The sequence below is a fragment of the Condylostylus longicornis genome, unplaced genomic scaffold (assembly GCF_029603195.1).
Source record: "Condylostylus longicornis isolate FDR11 unplaced genomic scaffold, ASM2960319v2 ptg000048l, whole genome shotgun sequence".
Lineage (NCBI taxonomy): Eukaryota > Metazoa > Arthropoda > Insecta > Diptera > Dolichopodidae > Condylostylus > Condylostylus longicornis.
In genome coordinates, this window is record NW_026578017.1 from 361620 (window position 1) to 389321 (window position 27702).

The 27702-nt window shown below is 31.4% G+C and overlaps 1 protein-coding gene across 2 annotated transcripts in view; it reads left to right on the plus strand.

Annotated features, from left to right (window-relative positions):
- The first annotated feature begins 7749 nt into the window (after positions 1 to 7749).
- The window catches only part of LOC129610976 (rhoGEF domain-containing protein gxcJ), a 55112-nt gene continuing 35159 nt past the window's right edge, over positions 7750 to 27702 (plus strand). Inside the window, exon 1 of one of the 2 annotated variants that reach the window (XM_055523842.1) lies at positions 7750 to 8411. In XM_055523842.1, the coding sequence (XP_055379817.1) occupies positions 8366 to 8411 (46 nt within the window). In that variant the 5' untranslated portion in view covers positions 7750 to 8365. The remainder of the gene's footprint in view (positions 8412 to 27702) is intronic. The other variant, XM_055523840.1, reaches the window with a different exon arrangement.

The window sequence follows — 27702 nt, forward strand, 5'->3', positions numbered from 1 at the left end:
GAAAAACAGAATACTTATATTCGTTTTTATATTAATTTTTATTTATTTTATTTATTATTTTATTTTTATTTATATTTAAACATAAATTTATATAAAAAAAAACTTAAATATATTCAATCAACAAAAATAAAAACAAAAATATCAGATATATTCTTCAATATCAAAAATTAACAAAACACAGTAAGATTTAAATAATAAATATCAAAAAAAATAATAAATAAAAGTTTACTTAAATTAGTAAGGAACACATTATTTTTTTTACTGTTGTTCAGTATGACATCTCTTTTGTACCAACTGCGACGATAAGTGGTCTATATTTGGTTTACAATTGGTTACTTTTAAAGCAACACGCGCCTCGGAAGTATCACTAGCCATTCTGTTTCTGGTTTTGCTTAAAATTACATTCATTTGAGAAAGTAAAAATTCACAGAAGTAAGTTGAAGGAAGTACTGTTAGTACAGCAACTGCCAGCTTTTTTAATGATGAGAACTGATTTGGAAGACTTTGCCACAACTTTAGAACTTCATCGTCCATGTTAAATGTTACACCATTTTCTTTTAATTTATTTTCGACCATAATTCTTAAATCGACAAATTTTTCACGCCAAATCAAACTGGCTTGCAGTTCTAGCAGTTCACTATCGAAATCGTCAAAGCCTAGCCATTCAAATTCGCCGAAATTATTGTCCGTATTAAACTTTTCAGGATATCGGATAAATTTAATTAAAGGTTCGATTTTTTTAATATGTCGGAATCGATCTTCAAATGATTCTTGTGTGCTCAATATAATTTTATGAAATTCATCAAAAATATCATGTAGATTTCCTTCTATGTCAGTATTTTCCAAAAAAAAATTTTAAATTTGGAAAATATTTCATTTCTTCATAATTTGTTTCTAGATTTTTAAGGTCATTTTAAATTAATTTTAGTTTCAATTCAAAAGCTGTAATGTTTCCAAATAAAATATCCAATAATTTTCCAAAACCCTGCAGTCTCTTGTTTAAATCATTCAAATTCATAATAAAATCAGCTAAAAACATTAACTTTAGTAACCATCTAGTATCGGTAAGCTCTGTAAATATTTTTTTTAACTAATTTTTTGTGTTTATTTTTTTAAAATAATAAAATTATTTAAAGAAAGTTTTTGGCTTTTTGTTTGAAAATAAAAAAGTGAACTAATTTTTTGCAAATTTATAAATCTTCAATGTAGATATAAACATTGACAGCCACAACGACGTCATGCTCTTTTGACAAAAAATTGAAGAGATAACCTAGTAACAGTTTATAAACCTTGGTTTAAAAAATTGGGATAACAGTGAAAATTCAAATTCAAATTTGAAACCAAAATATAAATTATGTTTTTAATAATATTTTTTGTACTGAGTTTAAGCGCAATTATATTTTTGTTGAAAAAAAAATTAAAAATAAGAAAATTGTGTTTTGGAAAGTAACAAAATAAATAAAAAAACTTTTTAAAAAAAAAAATTTATTTTCATACACTTATCGCGCGTGCCAATCTTGGCACGCTTGCCACGTAAATGTTCAATCTTCAAACTTGACATCGTTGCAATGTATAAGAGACATCGTAAATGTAGACCGTTGTATTTTCCACATTTGAGTTGAAGATTATATTCTTATTACACTATTAGGTCATATGAATACCGACACATTTTGCACATTTACTTTCATGTCCTAAATATATTCTATTTATGTACATATTTTATTTATGTTTTTCGTTAGATAACATGAAAAAGCTTCTTTACAAAATTTACGTTATTTCTTTTTCTCAATTTTGTTCATCATATTTACTCATTTGAATCCCTTTGCATAATTACATTCAGAAGTTTTGTTTTTATTGTCTTCAGAACTTCTTTTTTAAAGCCATCTACGGCTTTATTTTCAACATCCCCCATCCGATGATATATTATAATCATAAGCTCTTGCCGAACGACCTCATCAAATTGTACAAATTATAACATATAGAAATTATTAATATCATCAAAATATAAATCATCAATATCATTTTAAAAAATTTTAGCATAATCAGAAATAAAAATACAGGGTGGCAAATTATTTCAAGGATGATTCTTTGTTCAATTTCCATCAACAATTTGTATGGGCGGGGGAGAGGGAGTGCTATACTATCGGAAACTTGTTTTACAGGCAATTGATTGCTCTTTATTTTTGATCTTGCAATCGATTTGATGTACGTCATAGTTTTCTAGATACAGCTCGTCAAGATCAGAATTTGTGTTTTTATTTTATAGACTTAGAAGTTAATACAAAAAAACGTGAACATTTTATTTTTCTACTTTTCAGCTTTTTAAATTCTACTTTTCAGTTTTTTGAATGCGAAATTTGAAAAAAAAAATACTGAAAATTATAAAGTATATGGAAATATTCAAGTAGGTACAAAAACCAAATATCAAAAATATAATTTCTGACTTGAACCAATATTCTTTTTAAAAAGCTAGAAAATAGAAATTTCCCCTAAAAAACATTTAATAAAAGGCATTTCTATGATTGCCAACCTGAAAAGTAGAAAAATAAAATGTTCACGTTTTTTTGTATAAATTTCTAAGTCAATAAAATATTTTCTGGTTCGGTATTCTGATAAACTAAAGAAATTGTTTGAATTATCTATATATAATTGCATATATCTTGGCGGACATATTCGTATTGCGTGAAGAGTACAAATAATTATTGGCTCGTGTCTTTGATTAATAAAACAAATCCTGAATCAAAATTCTAAACAACAATGTTGATCAATTTTTGAGAAAATGAATGATAATCGAATGAATTGCGCGTACACTAAGAAAGAGATACTAAATTGAAACAATTTTTCTGTTAGATGTTGCTACCAGAAATAGGTAAAATTCTGAATTGAAACATTTTTTGGTTAGATGTCGCTATGTACACCAAAATCCAATTTTTTAGAAACTGAAAATTAAAAATGGACTTTTTCTTTTGAGCACAAAATACACATAAAAACAATAAAAACAAATCGTAAAAAAAAATGAAATTTTAATATTTTGAGGATTTAAAAAAAATATTTAAATACATTAAAAACTGTGAAAGACGAAAACTGTCAATGGCGAAAACCTGTTATTGCCGAAAGAATTCTAAAAACTAAAGGCCCTGTAAAAAATTTTAATACTGAAAGGGCGGAAAAACTGTCAAACACGGAAGCCGTAATAATTTAACGCAAAATTTAAGGTATTATTTATATACTTTTAAACTGGCTATGCCGAAATTAATATTTTTTTGTAACATATTTTAAAATTACACCGTTACTTCAATAATGCGCTTACGATGTAAATTTTACAAAGTATCAAATTCCAAAAAGTTTAGTAAAAGCTCTTGACATTGTATACTTTTCGTGAACGCGTTTTATACGTAGTGGAAACGTAAAATTAAGAACACACTTTTGTTATACCTTGTCATATAAATGTTGCCATAAATAACCAATTAAATAAATTAGCATTTTGCTAGCTATTAAGTTTCTTTTCTAAAATGCAGCATAAAAATGCAATGTTTTTAATGACTTGGTAATGTTTGTTAAAAATTAACATTTGCCCAGAACTTTAAATTGAACTTTTCAAACAAACGTCAAAGTACGTAAAAATATTGTAAAAATTGTATTCCAAAATTTACGAAAAGCTTTAGTTGTTTTTTTTACAATGTAAAGGTATTGAAAATTCTGAGAAGGTACTACAACCGTATTAATACCGTACTTATATCTTTTTTGCAACATTATTGAAGTCACGGAAAATTTTTAATTACAGTAGTGTACGTTTTATATTTTAGATACGTATTATAGATATACGTATTTTAGTTTTATTTTAGTTCAAAATGAATGTGTAAACATATACCATACAAAATGTACGTAAATATTTCAAATATGTATTATTTTATTATTTTATTTTGCAATATTTTACAGAAACAGTACCAGTGTGCTGTGAAAGTCGGTAATAAGAGAATATTTTCATTTTTCCACATAACCTGTATAACCCTAACGATTTGTTAATATCAAATGTAAATTTTCTCAAATTTGAAAAAGTACCCTAACGATTCCGCCTATGACAGGTTTTACTGTAATTTTAAAAATGATGTTGATGAATTTGATGCTAATGATGTTGATCATTTTGTCTTTCAATTATTTCTATTTCTTTTTTTTAGGACTCTTCAAAAATTTTGAAAAAAAGTGCTTATAGATTCCCTCTGTCCGTGTACCCGTTTGCAAAACTTCTTCACCTTTGAACAAAAAAAGCTGAAAATTCGTAATAAATAAATGGGTCTTTATTAGAAACTTACTTCCGTTGAAAAGTTTTAGCTATCTCCCCTCTTCCTTTAAGAGTTATAAATCCTCAAAGAGCCATTTCAAAGAAACCATAAACATTCAAATGCAAAAAAGTTTGCGGCTGGCAGAACTTAATATTCAAAAGAAATATCTGCTATAATTAACCGTTACCTAAAGCCAGTTCCTTTTCAAGTTTTTAATTTAATTTTCTTCTATAAAACAGGTTTGTAGAAGTTTGAAACTTTTGTAGCTTTTAGATACTAATAAAAATTTTTTTCCAACGCCACCCGCTTACAAGTTTTCGCTTCTTCAAATTTGTAAAAGTCGAATTTTTGGCAGCACATATTTCCGAAACTGAAAGTTTTTTCAAATTTCTATGAATGAAAGTTAACAATAAATGACTCAATCAACCCTTGAATTCGAACATTATGTTTAAAACAGTATGTGATTATATAAAAAGTTTGCATTGTGTGAGACATATCATACATAATTAGCAAACTTGTTGATATCAAATGTAAATTTTCTCAAATTTAAAAAAGTACACACAAAACATTTTAATACTTCGAGAAAAAAATTTACACAATTTTGTTTTTCTTGCAGTGTAGCATTTATTGAAATCTTAAAAAAATGAACAGCGTCTGGAATGTTTTAATGTTCAATTTTTAATTGTTTCTTAACGCTACACTTTAAAAATGTAAACACTAGTGAAGTAGAAGAAGTTTAAATTTTAACTTTTCCCAATTAAAATTTTAAAAAAAGTTGATCTTGTGGGAGATTTATGATGTTAAAAAGGGCCCTCTATATATCATATAAAAGCAGGTGTAAATTCGTCAGCTGTGAACTGTCACTATCTCTTAGGGTACATGCTTGAATTTCTGTCAGCCAACTTTAATTATTTTGTTAGTTACATATTTTTAATGAGAAATCTTTTCGATTTTTAAAAAATTTATTTTGGTCATAAAAAAAGGTTATCTTTTATGTGTAATTGTGTGCATACTATTATAAAATGTGTAAATATTAACGCAGTACTCTAAAAAAAACATAGCTAGTGTTCTGTTGACAAAAAAATATTTTGAAAATCAAATCATTATGAACTGAATAGCTATTATGCTTTCAAAATTTTTGAATTACAACACATTTGTTATAAGTATGTGGTGATGTATTTTTCTAACAAAAATATTTGGATTTGTGCTTGTATTTTGCATTAATATACGTTTGCATAAATGACCATTTCAATTCTTCTTATATATGTATAATAAATAGCTGCGCAGCTAAACTTGGTAAGCGTTTGAATTTTTGAAAAAACCAAGCGTTGAATTGGCTTGTTAAATTCAACTATAATGAGATCTAAAAGTCGATTTTTCTTCGAAGATGGAATTCAAATCTGGAAAATAATTAACTTTGTTTATGAATTTCTTGTTAATAAAATAACAAGCAATGAAAGTAACAGATTGGTTCTTGTAACTAACACATGCACATTTTGTAATATTAAGAAGCAAGTTTTATAGTTATACCAGGTTAGAAAAAGAAATGGTCATCTTTAATGAGAACCTCGGGCTAACGAATTATTTTAAAAGTTTTCATATTATGATAATTCATAATTTCGCTCATAGGAACAACTTTATTTTCCACTATAATAAACAACAATGGACCCAAGCGCAATTCTAAAGAGCCATGGAATTAGCAAAGAACGCACTTGAGATGCAGGCTCTAAAAGAAAAATTGTATCAACGATCCAACATATATGATACCAGCCAATTCAATTAAATTGAATGAAAGCCAAACTTTCTAAAGTAAAACTTTTTAAAATAAAATGTATTCTGCAGCAAAAAGGTTTAAAGCTTTTGACAAGTTCGTCTTTTATGCGGCATCAAACTCTTATCAAAATTTAATGTAAAGCATAGCTAGAAAAATTGGAAAATTTTGCCAACAGTTTAAAATGAATTTAATTTAGCATACTGTCATAAGGTAGTATTTTTCAAGCTTTCACAGCAAAGCATAAATACTAAATGAAATACAAATAAGAAAAACAACTAAACAATTTAAAAATCCAAGAACAAGACAATTATTTTAATATTGCTCAGAATGTATAGCTAAAAGTAATGACAAAATTATACTCTCAAAAAGTATTAATGTTATTTTGTAATTCTACATATTATGTACATACTAATACTTTAATATTTGAAAAATTTAGAACAAAATTCTGTTAAATTCTGTTATGGGCTGAAGTTGTTAATTCTGGCAGCACTATATAATTGTTAAATATTCTGATAAAAACTACAATGTATACATATGTATTTTAACCATATAATTCATTTATTAAACCAAAAGATTTTTTGTAGTTTTTTGTAGTATTAGGTATCTTGCGAATGTAAGTTGAACTGTTGAAGCTAACAACGGCAACTAAAAAAATAATAAAATTGTTGCAGATGCATGATAGATAAAATATTTTAAGATACATATATACTTAAATAAGGTGTTGAGCATATTAGTTGGTTTTTAGATGTAAGCTATTTAGTTGCGGTTTGTAGCGATCATAAAAAGTATTTTGGATTTATAAAGGTTTTTTTTTGTGTTTTATTTTCTTGTATGCGCAAATAGGTCATTTGCTCCTACTACGTACAAAAGTACTTTATAATTTTTGTCAATGAAAAATTTTGATAATTTATAATACATACATATTTGAAATGCATTAAGTTAATTTTGCTTGCAATGTGTTTTTAAAAGCATTAAAAAGAAAAAGAAATGTATTTGAAAGAAACATTAAAATTTATTTAAAATAAATTAAAATATGGTTGAGTTAAAAAAATTTTTTTTTTATTTGAAGTGGAGAGAGCTACAATTTATGAGTCATATTAAGAAATGTAAATTGAGAAAAATATTGTGATGTTTTGAATATTAAAATTCAAGATTGTTTTGAAATTGAAAATTGTGCAAACTTAATCAAATGAAATGAAAAAATAATGAAAACATATTTTGTAATTATAATTGTTTAATATTTGATATTAAAGTTTTCAAAATTTGTTTAAATTTTTTGAAATATAGGTTGATGTTTAATAAATTTTACGAAAATGTTCTTTTAAGTTTTGAGTGTAATTTTCTTAATAAAATACATACATATACGAAAATTGTTGGTATAAAAGAAAAGTTTGCATTTTGATTTTAAAATAATTATAAAAATTATGTCAGCGTGCAGCTATAATTATATAAATATGCACATTCATAAGTATATACAGCAATTAAACATTACTCACGTAATTTGCTACGTATCATAACATGCTACTTTCTTTGCTACAAGTGTATGGATAAAAATATCCTACAGCAAAATATAAAGTAGTTTTGTAATAGCAAAATATCAGGAATGTTTAAGTTCGAAAAACCAATTTTTTGCAGCAAATAATAAAGTGTGTAGTGTGTTGGCTATTAATTTTTTTTTATTTGATATATTATATTTGCACAAAATTATCAGAGAGTTTCTTTTTTGAAGTTCATACATATAAAATATACAAATAATTCACACTTATAATTGTATGTATGTATTCGTTATAACGTATATACAATGCACAGAACGTAAAAAAATACAAAAAAGCGTTTCAGAACTTCAAAGATATTATTTAGATCAACATAACCTGTAATGCTATGCGACCACATAGATTACAATGCTATAGACCACATAGATAGACAAAAAAATTAAAGGTAATGACAACAATAACAGTTATACTCAATTATAATGTAACTATTTTGTCATTTACACTTACAAATCAAAAATAAGGAATTAAGTTTTTACATTTAAAGTGTAGAATAAATAATGAACGCAATTTATTTTACTTGGAATTTATTTTATATGGAAAACATAACACTTCTCAATTCACCACTCATATATACTTGTATGTACATATAATAAGTTTTTTTGCTTTTAAACGATGCAATTGGATATTAAATTTATCGACTTTTTAAAAGATGATAAGTAATCAAGTACCAGATTTTTTTAAGGTCAACTAAAACAAACGTTTACTTTAAAAACACACGATAATTTTTCAAAATAATTTATAAAACTTTTGCTGCAATGGATACAGACTCGGATGATTCGGAAAGATGGGAAGATTTCTTTGGTACGTTTCGAAATAATATTTTTTTGTAATAAATAGTACTTAAGGATGATATTTAACAAAAGAAAAACTTTGAAGTAGTTTATAGGATTATCAAATCCTTTACATCTTTACAGTATCTTTCTTTCAAACACCTTCACTTTCAAATTCTCTGCATTTTTAAAAAACTCCATGAGTGTTGGTATATTTGATTACTATCATAAAAGAAAAATTATTCAACATACTACATCCACTGTTGTTTTGTAGTTGAATTCGTTAAAAAGTGCAAATATTACTGTATTCTGCATTTAAATTAGCATTAGAACTACTAAGTAGTATTTATTGTCTACATATGCATATGTGAACCTCTTAATACCGACCATTTCGAAGCTCCCGGTTTTATATTTTAAAAAGTTTTCATATTCCAAGTTTTCATTTTGAAGCTAAATTTAATATATTATATCTTCTTGAACTTTAAATATTTCAAAAACTAATAGAGATATTATCATAAATTTCTATATGGGTGTGTCCAATTACATTTTAAATATACTCTGAATTTTAATGGAATGGCTCCACTGGTTCGAGTTTGCCATACGACTCTAAAAACAAATTTTAAATATTTGGAAAATAATTAAGTGAAATTCATGAAACAGTCGTGTGTCCAATTCTGTGTCACAGATATCCACTGGCTGCAAAAAATTTTGAAATTGAATGTTTGAGTAAAAATAAAAATTTAGTTTCTACTTTGATATTTATGTAAGTAATATACGTTATAATATGCGATAACTACATATATTAAATAATTACCTATACTATTTCTCTATATTGCGATTTTTCAAGAGCCTATAGAGTTTTTAAATTGAAAATGGAGGCTATAGAGTTTTTTATATTTCATATCTGCTTTTACTGTTCTTCATGGAACAGGTTTTGGGAATTTTAAACTCCCAAAAAGGTTTCTGCTAAGGTTTGTAGATCTCGAAAAGACTTTACACGGTATGTTTTTATAATTATTACAATATTTACATAGGCTTGAAACGAAAAGTTCTATTTCAAACATTTCTACCTGAAGTTTTCTGTAAATAGTAATTAGTTTTAATAACTATAAGTACTCGGTAATTTCTATATTCAGTAAGCACTAGAAGGTTTTTCCGATCTTTGGTTTCTTAAATCTAAACCATACTTAATAGCATATTTAATAGCGATTGTCTATAATATTTAATAGCAGATGAAAATTTTGAGATGTTTCTAACTAGTCAAATTCCATTATCATAACTTTGAAAAAAACTGATTTATTTTTAATTTTAAATATATTATTTTAATTTGTGATAATGGAAATTGGTATAAATTTATATCCATCTCTTTTTATATATGGTCATTTTAAGAATGATTTGTTTCATGAGCAAATAATTGTCGGATTCTTATAAACAATAAAATTAATAAAATTTTTCGTGGTGTGAAATAAAAATAAAATTAATTTGTAACATATTAGAATAAAACTTAAAATCTGGCATTGTCTATGAATGTTATGACGAATGTACGGCTTATTTCATTTTGCTATGTACATTCTTAACGAAATATTAATATTAAAAGAGCATATTTATCTTTGCATACACCACTTGAACTCTGTAACCCCGTTTTCCGAAACCAGAGTGCTGCGAGCATCTGACACTGAAAATCTGATGCCAAGTAAATTATCAGTTCATTTTATATAGTTATTAAGTTTAGTTTTTTGTATTTTTTTTTCATAATAGATATTCATGCAAGAATACGCAATACATGCGCAAATCTTAAAAAATTCTTTTGAATCGACTTATTAATATGAATATTGTAAAAAGCTATCACAGTTGTGAGGCATATTGGAGATTAACCAAAGACGAATACAGAGACTTCAAAATATAGGGGTCAGTTAACTCCTTTGACCGGCGTTTAAGAAATCCCAACTAAGAGCTTGCCTTGCGAGTCACATATTTGTAGTGATTGGCGAATGACAGCTTGCTTTCAAAGCAAACCCCCAGGTAATTAATTGAAACAACGCAATTTGACCATTTAATGTATAATCTGAAATTATTGGCTTTGTCAGTTTGGAATCACACATTAACGCACACTTACAAATGTTGATTTTCAAGTTGTTACTAGTGCACCATCTGTAAAGGTTATCAAGATAAGGGAAAAAAATTGTAGGTCTATCAAATGAAAATGGTGGTCTACGAAATGAAAAATAAATATGTGATAATATTGACTGAAAAGACAAGTGACATGTATAAGATTGAATTTATTTTTTGTTTAGTTTGGCTGATATAAGAATTACTTTACTTTTATTTAAATTTTATAATTAAATTATTTGAATTTAGTAACTAAATTATTTAAATTTAATAAATTTAATAAAAAAATATGAATAATTAAATAAGTTTTCACATCATGGGTGTACCTTGCTCCTGGTAAGATCTATGAAAGAAAGTAACAGAGGGATCAAAAATTGAAAAACACGACAAGGGGTCTGCCAGAGAAAAAAGTTTGGGAAGCTCTGCTGTAGAGCGATCACGAATTTTCTTGATATTTTCAATTCATTAAGAGCGATGATAATAGTATTAATAGTAATAATGTTTTCAAGCATTACCAGGTGGTTGCCCTGGAAACTCTACAACTTGTTACAAGCGTCCAGAAAGATAAGCCAACCTAACTTACAAAATTATTGTGGGGTAAAATATCAAAGGCTTTGCAAATCAGTATAAATAACACTCGTCTCCATATTATTTAAAAAAACAGGGTCAGTTTTCACCAGATTAGTCACTGTTGGTTTCTTTTTCAGAAACCGTACTGACAACTACTGATAAACCGAATACAATGGTAGTAAATTCCATCATATATCATTAGTTCAAAAACTTTTGAAATTGCCGAAAGGCTAACAACAAGACGGTAGTTTACCAAGTCTTTTTACCCTTCTTATGAATCGGTATAAAGAAGCCTTCCTTCCAAATTTAAGGAAAAATTCCTCTGGATTAGAATCTGGTGGTATATGACAATTCACCAACTCAAGTTTATTAGAAGTTAATTCGATTTTAACCGCAACCTCCCAATTATCGGATAATGAGATTTTAACTGCAACAAGTACCCTACCTCCCTGGGAAGCACGTTACTATAACGGCTCCTTCTAAATACTGAAAAAGCTGAACCAAATAACTCTAGGTTGTTAACAAAAAGAAAACTGTGTTTCCGTCAGAGCAAAGACGTCACAGTGCATTATGCAATAGTTGAGCAACACAGCACCAGTTTTGGTTTTATTATCTCGATTATTTTGTTAATAAATTGAAGTATTATTCAACGTTATTAAAACAATATAATAATATATTTAATTAAATATTATAATAACAATTATAAAGTAGCGGTTTACTGAACGCTACTATATTTACTACACTTTATAATCGGTCTACCGAACACAAACGACATGAACAACTTCAGGCCTATATCGATTTCTAATGTTTTTAGTAAACTGATTAATTGATTGACAAAAACTTTATTACCGTATTTTTTGACCTAAGACATAAGTAACGCGTTCGGTTTAATTGATAGAAACATCTTATTGCGAATTTTATGCGAATGCAGAATAAGAGGGGATCAAAAGTTATTCGTCTAACAGACGTCAATTTACAATTTGTAAAAACATCAAATGTAAAACTAAAAGCATAACATATGGAGTTATACAAGACAGCTTGCTAGGTCATGTTATGTAAGTGACTTCTTTAACCTGCAATTATTAGGAAGACCTTTTATGTGTGCTGATGATTTTACAATAGTTTATAGTAACTCCTCTTTTGAGAATGTAGAAACAGCAACAAATTATGATATGAAAATAATACAACAATGGATAGAAACGCATAAATAATCCGAAAATTATATTTACAGGAAAGTTAAAAACTAATATACAAGGAAATTACAACAATTTTAGCATTAAAAATGTTGAGTCTTAAAAATATTTTGGAATAATATTTTTTGATAATGATCTCAACTGGAAGTTTCAGATAGCTGATTTAATTACCGAGATACGATATACAATCTTGCATATAATTACTATAATGGATTATCTGGTGAACTTAAAAAATTTCTGTTGAGTGCAGTGTAGCTTAGTAATGTTAACTGATTTTATTAAATTTTCTTTTCGATTTCTTATTATTTTTCTTTTTTCTTAACTTTGTACTTCTTTTATTTTTTGTGCTGAGCTTCTGTACTAATGTAGTTTGCATGTATATATTTTATTACATTTAAATTTTGTACTAAACTCTATACGAGCAATAATACTCAAGGAAAATTAATTCAAATTCAATTATTTCCCTTTCTCCCTCATTAGAACCAGCCCGAGTTCCTCAGAAACCGGCCAAGATCCCTATCATTTACATTCACTAGGTCCGTAGCCCGCCCAGAAAAGTGGGACCCAAGAAACCTCCGCCTGGAGTTCTCCAACGCCGGACACGAGTTGGGTCACCGTTTCCTCCTCCTCTTCGTCACAGCAGCTCCTACAGAGATCGTTTGCAGGGCGGCCCATCCTCCTGGCATTATCGCCTATTAGACAGTGTCCAGTTAAAACCCTTATTACACTAATATCCTCCCGTCGGAGAGATACTAGATCCCTTGTGCGACGCAAGTCTAGCTTTGGCCACAACTTCCTTGGCGCGTTACACGTAGTTCCATTCGCCCATGTGAGATTGGTGCGTTCCACCGCTGCACTGCGCAGCAGCAGCCTGTGAGTGCTTAGAGGCATCCCCAGGTTCTCCTTTTCAGATAGAATTCCAAGGGTCGTTCCATGTCTCGCAACTCATTCGCCTTGCAATTCCCTGAGACTTCACTGTGTCCGGGAACTTAAACCAAGTCTAACTCGAACTGCCTCGCCGTCTCGTTAGGACCGTTCTGGACATAGAGGTGTCCGACTCCAGCGCCCTTATTGCGGCCTGGCTGTCCGTGAAGATTCTAACACTACCCACGGACACCACATGCTCGCCATACCAGCGCAGAGCCTCCCCAATTGCGACCACCTCTGCCTAAAAGACACTGAAGTGGTCCGGCAGGCGGAAGGAGAGCTCAACTTCCAATTGCTCGGAGAAAACACCCCCACCCACCTTTCCATCAAGTTTGGATCCATCCGTGTAGAAATGGAGCGAGCCATCCCTGACCGCGTCCCGCCAGCTCTGCCTCGGCAGGACCGATGCTCCGAAATTCTTCACGAATAAAAGCACGGGAGGAACCAAATCAATTGACCCCACCTCGTGCCTCCAGTCCGCAAGAATCGAAGCGTGACCTGTGGAGCCACACGACCACTGTGATGCGGCCCCAATGGCAGCAGATGCAAGAGGTGTGGAGCGCAGAGCCCCACCAACACACCATTGCCATCCTCTGAACCCTGCTGATTAATCTTAGGTTTAAGGAAAAACGGAGCGCCGGCCAGCACGCCAGAACTCCGTACATCAGAACCGGTCTCACCACCGCGGCGCATAGCCAATAAACCATGCTTGGTTTCAGGCCCCACTTCTTCCCGAGGGCCCTCTTGCACGAATAAAGCGCAATAGTTGCTTTCTTTACTCTCTCCATGATGTTAAGTCTCCAGTTCAGCTTTGAATCCAGAACTAGAACCAGGAATCTAGCTTTCCTGCTGAAGGATAGGCCGATTCCGCCAAGTTTCGGAGGAACCACGCCCGGAATCTTATATCTCCTACTGAAAATTACTAACTCCGTCTTTTGAGGGTAGATAGCCCACAGCCGGTCGCCCAGTTCGAAACTAGGCTAAGAGCCCTCTGTATCAGCCCATTTAGTGCATGGAGGTGCTTGTCAGATACGGCCACATCTGCATATGCGACCACCTTATAGTCCTTCCCCCCCAGGAGTATCAGTAACCGATTGATTACCATGTTCCAGAGAAGAGGAGAAAGCACACCCCCCTGCGGGGTGCCTCTTCCAACAGAGCGCTCAACGCATGACCCGCCAAAGCTGGCTCTGATGGATCTGCCTGACAGCATATTCTCTATCAGGGCAGTCAGGGGGCCATAAATTGAGAGCTCCGACAGAGCTTGAGTGATCGACCGCGACCTGACAAAATTAAATTAGAAGTATTACCTTTTCCCGAAACCACTAACACTTTTGCATTGCTGACTTCAAAGAAATAATATGTTGATCCACGTCTTTGAGGTGGCCGATTGAGGTGATTCGATCAACTTTGAAAGTGAAATCACAGGCTATGATGCTAGATAATGCTACTGTGGACATAAAAGACAGAGATTATGAAAGCAACTTTAGTGCCTTTCAGAAAAGCAATAAGATTGGCAGATCACCTGTTAAATTTACTCAGTGTAGCATCCAGATTATGTCAGAAAATGAGCTTCTGAGGAAAATGTTAATAGAAATTGAGGCAGTCACCTGTAAATTGCAGGATAAAATTAATGTTCTAAAGGCAGAAAATCTGTCTTTAAAATCACTCCCGAATATGAATGAAAAAAATATAAACCATCCAGTTAGCAATATTTAACCACTACAAGAGATAACTGTGGCACAACTGATTCCGGTAGCAGTGTGCTTACAGATTTTGAAATAGATTCTGGAAAAATTTCAATGGAAAGCAGAGGGCCATTTAAGGGAAAAGCTAAATCTTCTCCTAAAATTACTTCTGAAATAAACCGATTGTGGTAACCCGTTGATAACAACATAAACCCGTTGTGGTAACAACAGACAATTCTAACTTTGATATAATTACTGCTGCTGAACAAAAGCTTAAACAAAATAACGCACAAGATGCTAGTGAAAGAAGACGTCCACCAATAAATGCAGTTGGTATTGAAAATTATAAAATTAGTAATTCTATAATTTTCAATAGCAATTATCAATATAACAATCACATATATTAATTCTTTGGATTCGTTGCCTGATTTAATCTTTTTGTATGAAATATGTTATGGATGTATGATAATGAAAGGATACCGAATTTTGATTTTTTTTCGTATTGTAACGATTTCTATTCTGCTGGTGGAATTCTTGTTTATATTTGTAATATTTTTGGCAATTATTAATGCCCGTAAGTATAATTTAAATTGTGCTGCTTTATTAAAATTTAAAATAAATATTAGTGGTTTTGATTATTCATTTGTATGTGTAAATTTTTGTAGTAAAGATTATTTTATGGAAGAATTTTCAAATTTTATGTTGTTGGAAAAAAATAAAAACTGAGTATAAATTGTGTTGGGAAATGTCAATGTTGATATATTGTCTAGTAGTGAAACTGTGGACAATTATCTTTTAATGTTTTATTCTTTTGGGTTGTTGTCTGCTGTTTCGGAATTTACTCGTCCATCTTCTCAGACTTGTTTAGGCCGTGTGTTTTCTAGATTTGTTCAGAAAGTTGATCGCGATTTCTTATGTAAAGTCCTTGATCTTGGAATTTCTGGGTATATTCACTTCTGATGTGGAATTTGATTCTAGACGGACTTCTCACGGGGATGCTTTCGCAAAGCATTGGGTGCCAGGCCTATGTTCCAAAGGGCGGTCCAAATAACACAGTTGGTACTCCACGGTGGGGCCAGATTGAACTCGATTAAGACCACGGTGGTGCCTTTCACTAGAAAACGAAGTCTGGCACGTCTGCGTGCAATAACATTACATCATGGCCATCATGATGTACAGGACTGCAGCGCGGCGTTCTTGAGGTTATAGATCCTTTGTCATAAGGTGGATGTATCCCATGATAGTAATGCCGCTTCTAACATACGAGATAACGTGGGGAGAAAGATCACGCTTGAAAGTACAAAGAGGAACTTGGAGAAAGGTCGCACGCATGTGCGTTACGAGCGCTATGAGGATCTGGCCAACTGCAGTAATGGAGGTCATTATGAACTTGTTGTCGCTAATCTGATCGTCGAAAGTGCAGCAAGGGTAATCAACCTATAGTTTGGTGGGAGGTCGAGAGACGAGAAAGCTACAATTTGGTCAAAAAACCGAGACACCCTCTCCAGGAGCATCCCACTATTGCGCCTGCCGAGGGATGATATGACTACGAAGTAAAGCTTTAAGAAAAATTTCACCTTAAAGCTGGACGAAAAAAATTGTTGGAGACGGGAATCGGCTTACCATCAGGTGATGTACCGACGGATCGAAATTATCTTCGGATAAGGGTGCTGGGCCAAGGACCAAATACATCGAGCCCATGGGGATTTACCCAAGTATCTTTCAGGCAGAAATAAACACTATAGATAGACGCGCCCAATTCAACTTGTTCTGAATAAACGTTACTGCGGCTGCGATACAGTAATAATTTCCGACATTTAGCCTCTGGACCTCTGGATCATTCTAGATTTCATCCCAATCGATGTGGGATTGTTTTGGCAAGCTCAACCGGTTGGGTCAGGATAATCAAGTTATGTTGTGCTGGATACCAGGGCATTGGACCTATTGTGGATCAAACTATGGAGCCACGTCCGGGGTTTTGGAAGGTTAAGGAATTATGGCCGGAAGCGCTTTAAGGTAATCATAAGGATGCCGAGATATCATTTGAGAATAAGCAAATCGTACTTAGGAATTGAGAGCAAATACTGTTAAAAAAGGGGAGAGGAGTCTGACGCACATTCTCAATGTGTGTGGAGCGCGAATCTATAAGAGAAGAGACAGCTTAGGCGGGTCCTTGTTAGTGGGCACGCCGTTGTGGGATATTTCCAAGAAAAATTTGGAAAATAGAAAAGTTGTTCGGATTCATCCAAAATGTACCCAGCAGGACACCGGGCGCTTGTGATGGAGGACACACTAGATGTTTTAGGTCACAGTGCATCATCGCCCCATTCTGCAATCTACAAACCTACAAATTAAAGAAATATTTAGTCTATGTAATGTTTGCATGAAATGTATGAAGTATGCATTTAACACTTTTTACTGGTAAAACTTTGAGAGATAGAGGAAAATGTTATATGGGTTAACTTTTACTTCTTATTCTACCGTATCGAAAAAAAAAAATAATAACACAAAAATTTTAAATAAAAAAAAAATTCTGATTTTCACGTGCTTTATTATATTAAAATGAAATTGTAAAAATGAAAGTAAAGAGCAATCAATCAGATGATGCCAGACAATTCCAGACTGATATATTCAGCCCCAGTACTGCTTAAAACTGCGACCCTTCGATTTCGAAATAATTTTACTTTTGTGAGGGGTAAAATTCTGTAAAAAAAGTTTTTCAAGTTTCGAAAAATTTCCTATGAAATCGACGGAATCATAATTAAAAGATGAGAAAAATTAGAATTTTTCTAAAGTACGAGTGCTTGTGTTTTTGAAAATACGTATAAGTAATAAAACTCACTTTCAAACTCGTTTTCCTCTAAAAAACTATTTATTTGAAGCTGCTATCTTTCTTGAAACGGGAGTTAAAAGTAAAATACTTTGGCAACTAAGAGTTTTCCAAACATTTTCAAATCCTGTATTCCGGAACCGTTAAGATTTGACTTTGGCATGAAATTTATCTTATGCGAAATTTTTTAGGGACTCCAAACCTTAAAGTGTATCATATTTTGAAGCGTAACTCCTTTCATAATAAGCAATTTCTTATTTTTTTTTTGTTTTGAATTATGATCTAAGTCTAAACTTAGAATAATAGTTAAACAAATGTGTATCAATAATTTTAAAATGACTAATGCAAAATACTATTTAGAAAATACACAGATACTATATAAAATATAACGTTGTATAAAAAAATTTTGGAATTTATTAAAAAATTATAACTAAACTTCAGCCGTCGTAAAATTTAGGGAAAATTTTTGGATTATTTTCTGCTATTTTGTATATATGTCTCTATAATAACTATGAATGAAAAACATATAAAATATAAAACAATAACTATCTCTAAAAAATCTACAAATTTTAATCAAAGGATTAAGTTTATTCCAAATGAATAAGATTGCAAAAGAATAAGTTTACATTTTTGAGGTTGTTCAAATATAACGTAACACTCTATGAGGAAGGTGTAAGGAGAGAGTTCAACAAATATTAATTTTACAACTAGATAAGTCGCAATTATTGGTTTACTGATATTGAATTTTAAAGATACAAAATTTAGTAAAAAGTCAAGTTTGAATAATATAACTAAAATGTTTTTTTTACACATACTACACTTTTAATTAAATAATTTTAATAAATTCTTATAATAAAAATTATGCAGCTTAGTTGGGACTGAAATACTTTATCCAAGCAATTGCACAGCAAAAAAGTGTATAGTAGTATCAAAGCCCATACATTTGCATTTTTACAAAAATTTAACTAATGATTAGGTGTTGTTGTGCACGTCAAGCTTTACATTTTTTTATAATGAAATCGCTTCAAAATGCTTGTATTCGCTTAAAAAAACTTATTTAAAAAACGATGATTGCTTAAAAATCCCACATTTGAGCAGTTTTGATTGCATCAAAATCTATTTTATGCAAAACAATAGTTTTTGCAACAACAACCTACTTTGGTTTATAATAGTAAAGACAGACAATAACAATTGCTTCAAAAGACTGTTTTTGAAAATTAATTTAAGAACTTTTGTGAAGCTGAACTGTATTGTTCTTAAAAATTAAATTACGTTTTTGTGCATTTTTGTTTGACGCAACATGCTGTGACATTTATGTGGAAAATGTTTAAGGATTTAGCTTTTATTTAATTTTAATTTTTGTTTTGTTTCGTTTAATTTAAATTATGAATTTCTTAATTTTCTTTGTTATTTTATTGTCGAATTTTATTGAATTAACTAATTAAAATTATTTTGTTTTTTTTTTTTAATTTGATACATTATTTTAAAAATATGAATTAAAATTTTATTTAAAAAACTGAAGGTTTCAATTATTATTAACATTAAATTACTTGTAACAAAAAGTTAAAAAAGCAAATACAATAAGTATTACTTATTGAACATATTAAGTGTTGTTACAAAAACCTGTATTTGTACAAAATTTTTTCAAAACCCAATATTTGCATTTTTAATTTACGTTTATATTTGTTAATATTTTATATATTTTAGAACACACGAATTTAATATAATTTAAAACATTTTTTGTAAATACCAAAATATTGCATTCCTGTTAATGTGTAGGTTTTTGATTCTACTATACTCGTTTCAAAAAAAAAATATTCAAAAAATATTTATTATTAACTGTCAAAAATTTCAATTTTTGCTCAATATTCATCCTCAATGTCGAAGATTGTCTTTAAGTTGTCTTTTAAGTTACTTTAAAATGCTTTGTAAAATCAAGTTATTTCAAAATATTTCGAATTTAAATACAGTTTTAATAGCAATATGTGAAATCTTATTGTGAATGGAATATTTTCTTTAACAATTGCAGACCGGAGCCTGTACTTAACGTATATACCTTAATCTCTGAGTAATGGAAACGGTTTCTTGAAATAATTCTCTAATTAACAGATAAATTAGCATATCTTAAAGTAATCGTAGAGTTTTGTTTTAATAAAACAAAATATTCATCGACATCTTTAAAATATTAAACATTGCAATACGTGCGTGTTGCCGTGACTGGGTGTGCTTGATAATGATTAAAATGTACAAATCGGACTCTTTTCAAAAAGGTCAACTTTGAAGGCCAATAATTTAGCAAGAATTTCGTAAAAAAGACATGCCTCCTATTAGATTTTAAGGAACTGCACTTATACCTTTTTCTGGAATACGATCGAATTTCAGACACTTTTTGTACATAATTAATAATTTAATGAATAAAAATATAAAAGTTCACAAAAGCCAGAATGTATAATTGTTATCGTGTTTGTGTGCTTGATGTTTTCCTTTCAATAATGTATTCATATTATATAAAAAAAAGTACTCATTTAATTTAAAGAAAACATAAAGTAGTAAAACAAAATTACTTGGTAATTATTTGAGAACCTATTAGCTTCTTGGCTTTTGAAAATTTCAATTTTCGAACATTGAATAGGTACAATAACTAAGAGAAAACCGTTCAAGTTAAATAACAGTATTAAAACAAAAGTAATGAGATAAATTGACAAAACAAGACATCTCTTCAGGTATTCGATTTTCAAAATGCAAAAACTAGATAGGTAACGTTATCTAATTATAGCTTACTTACGTACTGGTGTCCAGATCCAATAGCATGCCAAAACGCATCTACAATTCCTTTCAAACGAATACGGATTTCGGGGATGTTATTTAGCTCCGTCCAACTGTAACCAAGCTCCGACATTTCAGCTTTCACTGTTCTTCTCCAAGATTGCCGACCCACACCTCTGCCAGATTGGGTGAGTGGATTCCATTTCAAGGCCCTCTTTGCAACGTTTTCATTAGTCTTTCGCAAGGTGTGACCAATCCACTCACTTACGACACCTGATCAAAACGCCCACATACATTTGGCCAGTTCTTCTAAACAGGTCCTCGTTAGAGATGGTGCTGACCCAAAAATACCGAGAATCCTCCGCAGGCATCGATTACGTGCGTAGTGCCGCGGTCGCTTTTCACGTTGTACACCCATATAGCAACACAGACTTTGCGTTCGAGCTAAACTGTTTCAGCTTTGTAAAAAGGCTTATATTGTTGTTTCTCCACACATTGGACATCATTCCAAAAATGATTTTGGCCTTATTCATTCTGGTTGTTATATAGGCAGAAAGTTGGCCCCCCATGTATGTAAATTTTTCCACGGTGTCAGTTGTGCAGCCGGAAATAGCAAGTGGTGAACGAGAGTTGTTGTTATTCTCGAGCAAGGTAACGATTTTCGTTTTTCAACCATTGAACCAGCTTCAGTAGCACCAAGCTCAAGAGATTGAGCCATTTGATAAAGGTCAGAAAATCGAAGTGCCGGAAGGCACGACGAACGCCACTACATACAGTGAATTTTTCACTCAATTTTCCCTTGTGTAGCACCCGACAACTTGCGCCATCGTAACTGAGCCTAATAAGAGCAGTTAGTTTATCCGAAACTCTGTGAATACTGTCAAAGGCCTTCTCAAAATCAACAAACATCATGTGAAACGGGGATCTAAATTCAGTGCGTTGTGCAATGATGATACGCGCAGTATTAATGTGGTCTGTGGAAAAGTATCCTGAGCGAAAGCCAGCCTGTTCTGTGATCAGTAGGCGACTTAGAATTATTTTTGCTATTATTTTCGTAACCGTTGGCAGAACACATATACCCTTCTGTATACCCTTCTAATTGCTGCACTCTATCAAGTTACCTTTCTTCGGTATTTTGACGATGATTCCATCTTTATACTCATTTGGAAAGATCTCATTTCTCCAAAGTGTAGGTGATTAGTGGAAGCAGTAACGCCGCCGAAGGTGATTAGTGGAAGCAATAATTCCGCCTGGGCTGACTTTGTAAAATGCGGCAGATATACCGTCAATTACTGCCTTGATAGCTGCAATTATTTCGTCCAATCGGTGATACTGGATCTAATTCGGAAATTTGTTTCTATGGAGGGAAATATCTATGGTGCCTCATTTTCGACCGTCAAGATACTTAATACAGTATAGAGGTGCTCTTTTCAACGCCAAATTTCCTCCTTATCCGAACGTAGTAAGCTTACATTACCATCTCCTACCGGATGTTGAGTCGAGAGAGTACCTTTAACTAATTTCTTAGTAATTTCGTAAAGTAAGCTGCTATCACCAATATGCGTTGCGTGCTCTGCCGTTACTTCTTGTCTCGGCGCACCCAACGCTTAATCTCCCTTCCAGCTGTGTTCGGAGCGTTATTACAGTTTTCAGCCGTGAGAATCTGCGCTTTAAACTTCTTGCGGGTTTGGATGCTTTGCCATGTACAATTGGACATCCATGGTTTATGTCTGTCTCCCATTCTGCCATGTTTCTTCCAGACTCCTAATTCTTTTTCGCTGATACTGGAGTTTGTCCCTAAATTTTGAAACATTAGACGTTGTTTTCAGTTTGTCGACATTTTACTTGGGTACACGTGCTGTTATGTTGTCGTTCGTATATCGAGATGATGCTACACGAAGCCGCACTATCGCTATCATTAAATGGTGATCCCTTATTAAACCATTGTCGACAACTCTACGGCTTCGGACATCCATAAGGCAGCTTCTAAACCGACGATTAATTATGAAATGGTCGATCTGGCTCGACGTTCTTTGCCTGTGGTTTGAAACCCAGCTGACTTTATGACAGGTCTTGCACTGAAACAATGTTCCACCGAGAACCAGTTGATGTATTTATTTTACCGCTTCAGTTGGTAGAGTTCTGTAGCTCAGTTGGTAGAGCGTCCGCCTAGAAAGCGGTAGGTCACTGGTTCGAGTCCAGTTCGAGGAGAAAAATTTTTTTAATGAATAATTTTTCTGCCTTTAACTCGTTCCTTTGATTACGTCATCCATCTGTTCTGCAGTTGCATGAAGAAATTTCCATTAAGATAAATTAGTAGTGTAATAGGCACATTCTTATTGATTCCGCAACTATAATGTTGTATTAGTAAAATTCATAATATAATTAGTGGAATAGGCACTATCCTATAAATATATATGTTCTTGTTATTGTGTGTTTCATTGGATTGTATGTAGCAATCAATGTAAACAAAAAACAAATACTTAGTAATCATGTGAATTACAGTATAAAGCAATGTAGAGAACATTTCGTCGGCAATTTCTTCATGCCTCTGTAGCTCAGTTGGTAGAGCGTCCGCCTAGAAAGCGGTAGGTCACTGGTTCGAGTCCAGTTCGAGGAGAAAAAATTTTTTTTAATGAATAATTTTTCTGCCTTTAACTCGTTCCTTTGATTACGTCATCCATCTGTTCTGCAGTTGCATGAAGAAATTTCCATTAAGATAAATTGGTAGTGTAATAGGCACATTCTTATTGATTCCGCAACTATAATGTTGTATTAGTAAAATTCATAATATAATTAGTGGAATAGGCACTATCCTATAAATATATATGTTCTTGTTATTGTGTGTTTCAATGGATTGTATGTAGCAATCAATGTAAACAAAAAACAAATACTTAGTAATCATGTGAATTACAGTATAAAGCAATGTAGAGAACATTTCGTCGGCAATTTCTTCATGCCTCTGTAGCTCAGTTGGTAGAGCGTCCGCCTAGAAAGCGGTAGGTCACTGGTTCGAGTCCAGTTCGAGGAGAAAAATTTTTTTAATGAATAATTTTTCTGCTTTTAACTCGTTCCTTTGATTACGTCATCCATCTGTTCTGCAGTTGCATGAAGAAATTTCCATTAAGATAAATTAGTAGTGTAATAGGCACATTCTTATTGATTCCGCAACTATAATGTTGTATTAGTAAAATTCATAATCCAGGAATATGTTTTTTGAATCATGACTGTCAAAATCCATAAATATGTTTTTTGAATCATGTCTGGTTCCCAAGATACAGAGCTTCATTACAGAGCCTTGAATATATTCGTTATCAAAATGATTGATGACATTTCTCTGATCGATCATATAGGTTTGTTTCATCAGTATAATTAAATTGTGAATCACTGGTCTTTTTCAATCACTGTGATTAAAACTCGAAGTTTTTTCCATCTCTACTCGAAATATTCTGAATATGTCAAAAAATGGGAAGACCTAGTAAAGAGTAAAAAGTAATGGGTTTTCATTAATGATTGTTGAACACCACAAAGCATTCCTAAAACACGCCGCTTCTAATTGTTCCCAATTATATATAAAAACGAACACTCAGTAATGCATTGGAAGCTCTAAACAACATACAAAAGTTATGTACATATTTACAAATTTGCCTTCTCGAACATTAGTTTTTTGTAGCAGAATTTTATCGAACATGCTATTTTTGCAAATTTTTCAGTGAGGATTTATCGAACGTGCTCTATATCAGTGTCGTGTCAGTTTTTCAGTTTAATAACGAGGTAATTTATGTATATCAGAGAATTACGCTTCCTTATAGGGCTAGCACTGTTTAAAAATTCTTCCATTCTCCAGCAGTCTGGTGTGGAAAGAATTATAATTATTCATTCTTTTCCGAGAACAGGGTTGCTCACAACAAAAGCCTTATAAGTACAGTGGGCAAATTTTTCCCCGCGGCATCATCACCAGCAAGAAGTCGGTAAGTTGCTAGCAGAGTTTCAAGCACAATGCAAAGGTGCAATAGCGGCAGCCCAAAAATCCCTCCGTATCAGCCGTCCGCGTTGCTCGAGTCATTCCCAGGCACATAAGTGTGCAACTACCATGATAGGCATCAATAATAGCCGTTGTAATTCATCAATAATTCGATGTCCGTCATGAGAATCAGGAGCAAATACGCCACCCATCTGCTCTATTGCTAATGAAATCAGTGCACAGAGTGATATCAAAAACTTCTTCCCTGATTACGTTTACAATTGTCTGTTACTATATATAAATTCAAGTAAGCCCTCATCTCTCTTCTTCACTGTCCTTCAGCTTTAGGCTTTTCAATGGGCGTTGATTTTTCATGTTGTTTGCCCCTGACGCCAGTGTCTTGGATCGATTTCCTTCCTTTCGCACTTAAGGTGATATGGAAAATATTCAGGAAAAGCCGGAACTCCCCTTTCCTTATATCTTTCGCACCGGAATCATTTGCGGAAAACCCACCTTCTTTTCCCTATCCACCCTCAGTACTTTCCAGGAATCCATCTTGAGGCTTGGAATATGTTTTCCCATACTGTTGAGAAAACTGGAGAGATTAATAGTTTTTTTATACTTCGGTACGTAGATGACGAAAACATGCTGTCTTGACATTTTGTCACCGTCAAGTACCGCGATGTTACAGCTGAGAAATGTTCCAGGGTCAATTACTCGTTGTTCTCTTTTTCTTACAATTACTCCTTGACCTCTTTTTTGAGGTAGCGCGGGAAGATTAAGTCATCCATGGCAGAACCCGGCATACCATGTGAAGGCTTATTTAAACTGGAGGACGCCTAATATCCAGAGTTGCTTAATGGCTTAGCTCCCCCTTAACAATGCAGCGACAGTGCGATTTTGAGTCCTACATTAGAATCCTAGTAGAGCATTAGCCTATTTAACACACAATTTATTTGACAAGTATTTTCTCCTTAAAATACCTTTTTTTTACTTTGACAAGCAAATAAAAATAGTTGTAAAAATAACTTTAAATGAAATTTAAATGTACATACATACGTACATAAATACATACATACACCCATGTATACATACAAAAATATGTACATCTATGCATATATTAACAAGCAAACCGAAACAAACCAAATCAAAATCAGTATTCTTTTGTAAAGTCTATGACTTAAAAATTTAGCTTAACGGTGTTAACGTGTTAATGAATGAGTAACTTGCTCTTTTATAATGAGAAAAAGGGAAAATTGTATGTGCGTACTTATAAGAAAAGCGATTCATGCATTTTGTTTTTAATTCATAAGTGTGCACATAAGTGTGCAAGTACATAATATCATACACATTACACATACGCATATTAAAAGTGCTCATTATTCGAACCTTGATACAGAATGCCGTGTACCAATATGTTTACTGATGTATCAGAGCAATATTTTGCACTACTACAACAACAATTTATGTACATATAATTTGAAAAAAATTTCCTTAGCTATTGAAAATTAGACTCAAAAAAACATATGTATGTACATATTGTAAAGAATTTTTTTTTTCCAGCAAAATTTTAATAAAGACATTTTAAAAAAAACTTATTTTGTTGTATAAAATTCAACATATAAATAATTTGTTTTTTTTTATTTATTGTGTTTTGCTTATTTATTAATTTTTGAATGATGACTAAAAAATAAAAAGAAAATGGAAATATTTTGTGAAAATCTCAAATATAGTCGTAAAAATAAAATAATCGTAGTAACAATAATAATTAACTACAATTTCTTGTATAATTTTTTTTCAATAACCTTCCAATATTTTACAAATAAACTTTCGCAAATATTTCAAAATTAACATGATTGCAATTTTAGATAAACAACTTTCTATCGGCCTTTCACTAGTTGGAAGAAAATCACCTTTTTTGTTTTGCACTATTAAGTACATCAAGCTGTGACCACCCTGCTATATATTTCATTTATGTATTTGATTTGCGACAAAATTCTATAAATGCAAAATTAACTGCATGTCTGCACTTATATTGTGTAGGTTTATTATTATATATTATTATTATATACATTTATTATATGTTATACAATATTACTTTATGTAGGTATGTAATTATATGTTAAAATAAATTTAAGTGCGAATATTCTTTTCCAAAGAATAAGAACATTATTACAACTATTGTCATACATTATATTTAATTCTTTCACATAAAATGAAAAAAGTATACTAAAATTGTGCAATGTGTACTTGTTCCAAAAATACTTATTGCTCTAAAATACAATGTACTCATAAATATAATAAAAATATATGAGAAATCAAATATTATAAAACAAAACAACCAAAGAAGCTTGCAAAAATGAAACTCAGGGGTGATTTTTTTTCTGTATATATAAAAAGACATACATAACGCAAACACAATTCATTGATATTTACATACGTATTTATGTATTTTGTTTTCATCTCCTTGAAATCAATTTTTATATACACATTGGATACATTGTTTTTAGGAATGTATCTACTACAGTTAAGTTAGTTCCCGTTATATATTACTATCGGTAAGACATTAGCACGGCATAAAATAACAATGTTTTTTAATATAACCAGTATCTACAATTAATTTTTATTCCAAGTACTTCAGGGATTGTTATTAACTTAATATAAGTATGAAAGAAAATTTGTCATAATCTTATTGAAATTCTCGAATAGAAGCTATTGGCAAAGTTTTATTAACGCGCTTAAAAATAAATTTAAAATTTGAAAAATCTTTATATTTATGTTAAATACATTTACAATATGCACAATTTACCCCTGGCGATGTAAAATTCACTAATGTATGTAAATAAATACGTATAATATGTTTGTGGGTATGCCATTAACAACAATTTAAAATAGGGTCAAATGGGTTCAAATAATTCTGAAAATAATTTCTATGTGCATACATATATATAAATATATTGGAGTGTGATATTTTAATGAATGTCAAATTCAATAAATTTTTATTTGAAATTTTCTTGATTATGTATTTCGAGTTCAAACAATTAGAATATGCATATATATTCACAAGTCAGTCAAACAAATACCTATAAAACTGAAAAGAAAAAAAAAACGAATTGCAACCAAAAATATTTTTTGAAGTATTTGCTTTTGTTTCAAAAAGTAATATTTTTAATTCTCCGAATTAATAAATATTATTTTATATATCCACACATATCTATTGCATTAATTTGAGAAAATTTTGATTATTGCTTGTTTCATTATATTCTACGATGGAG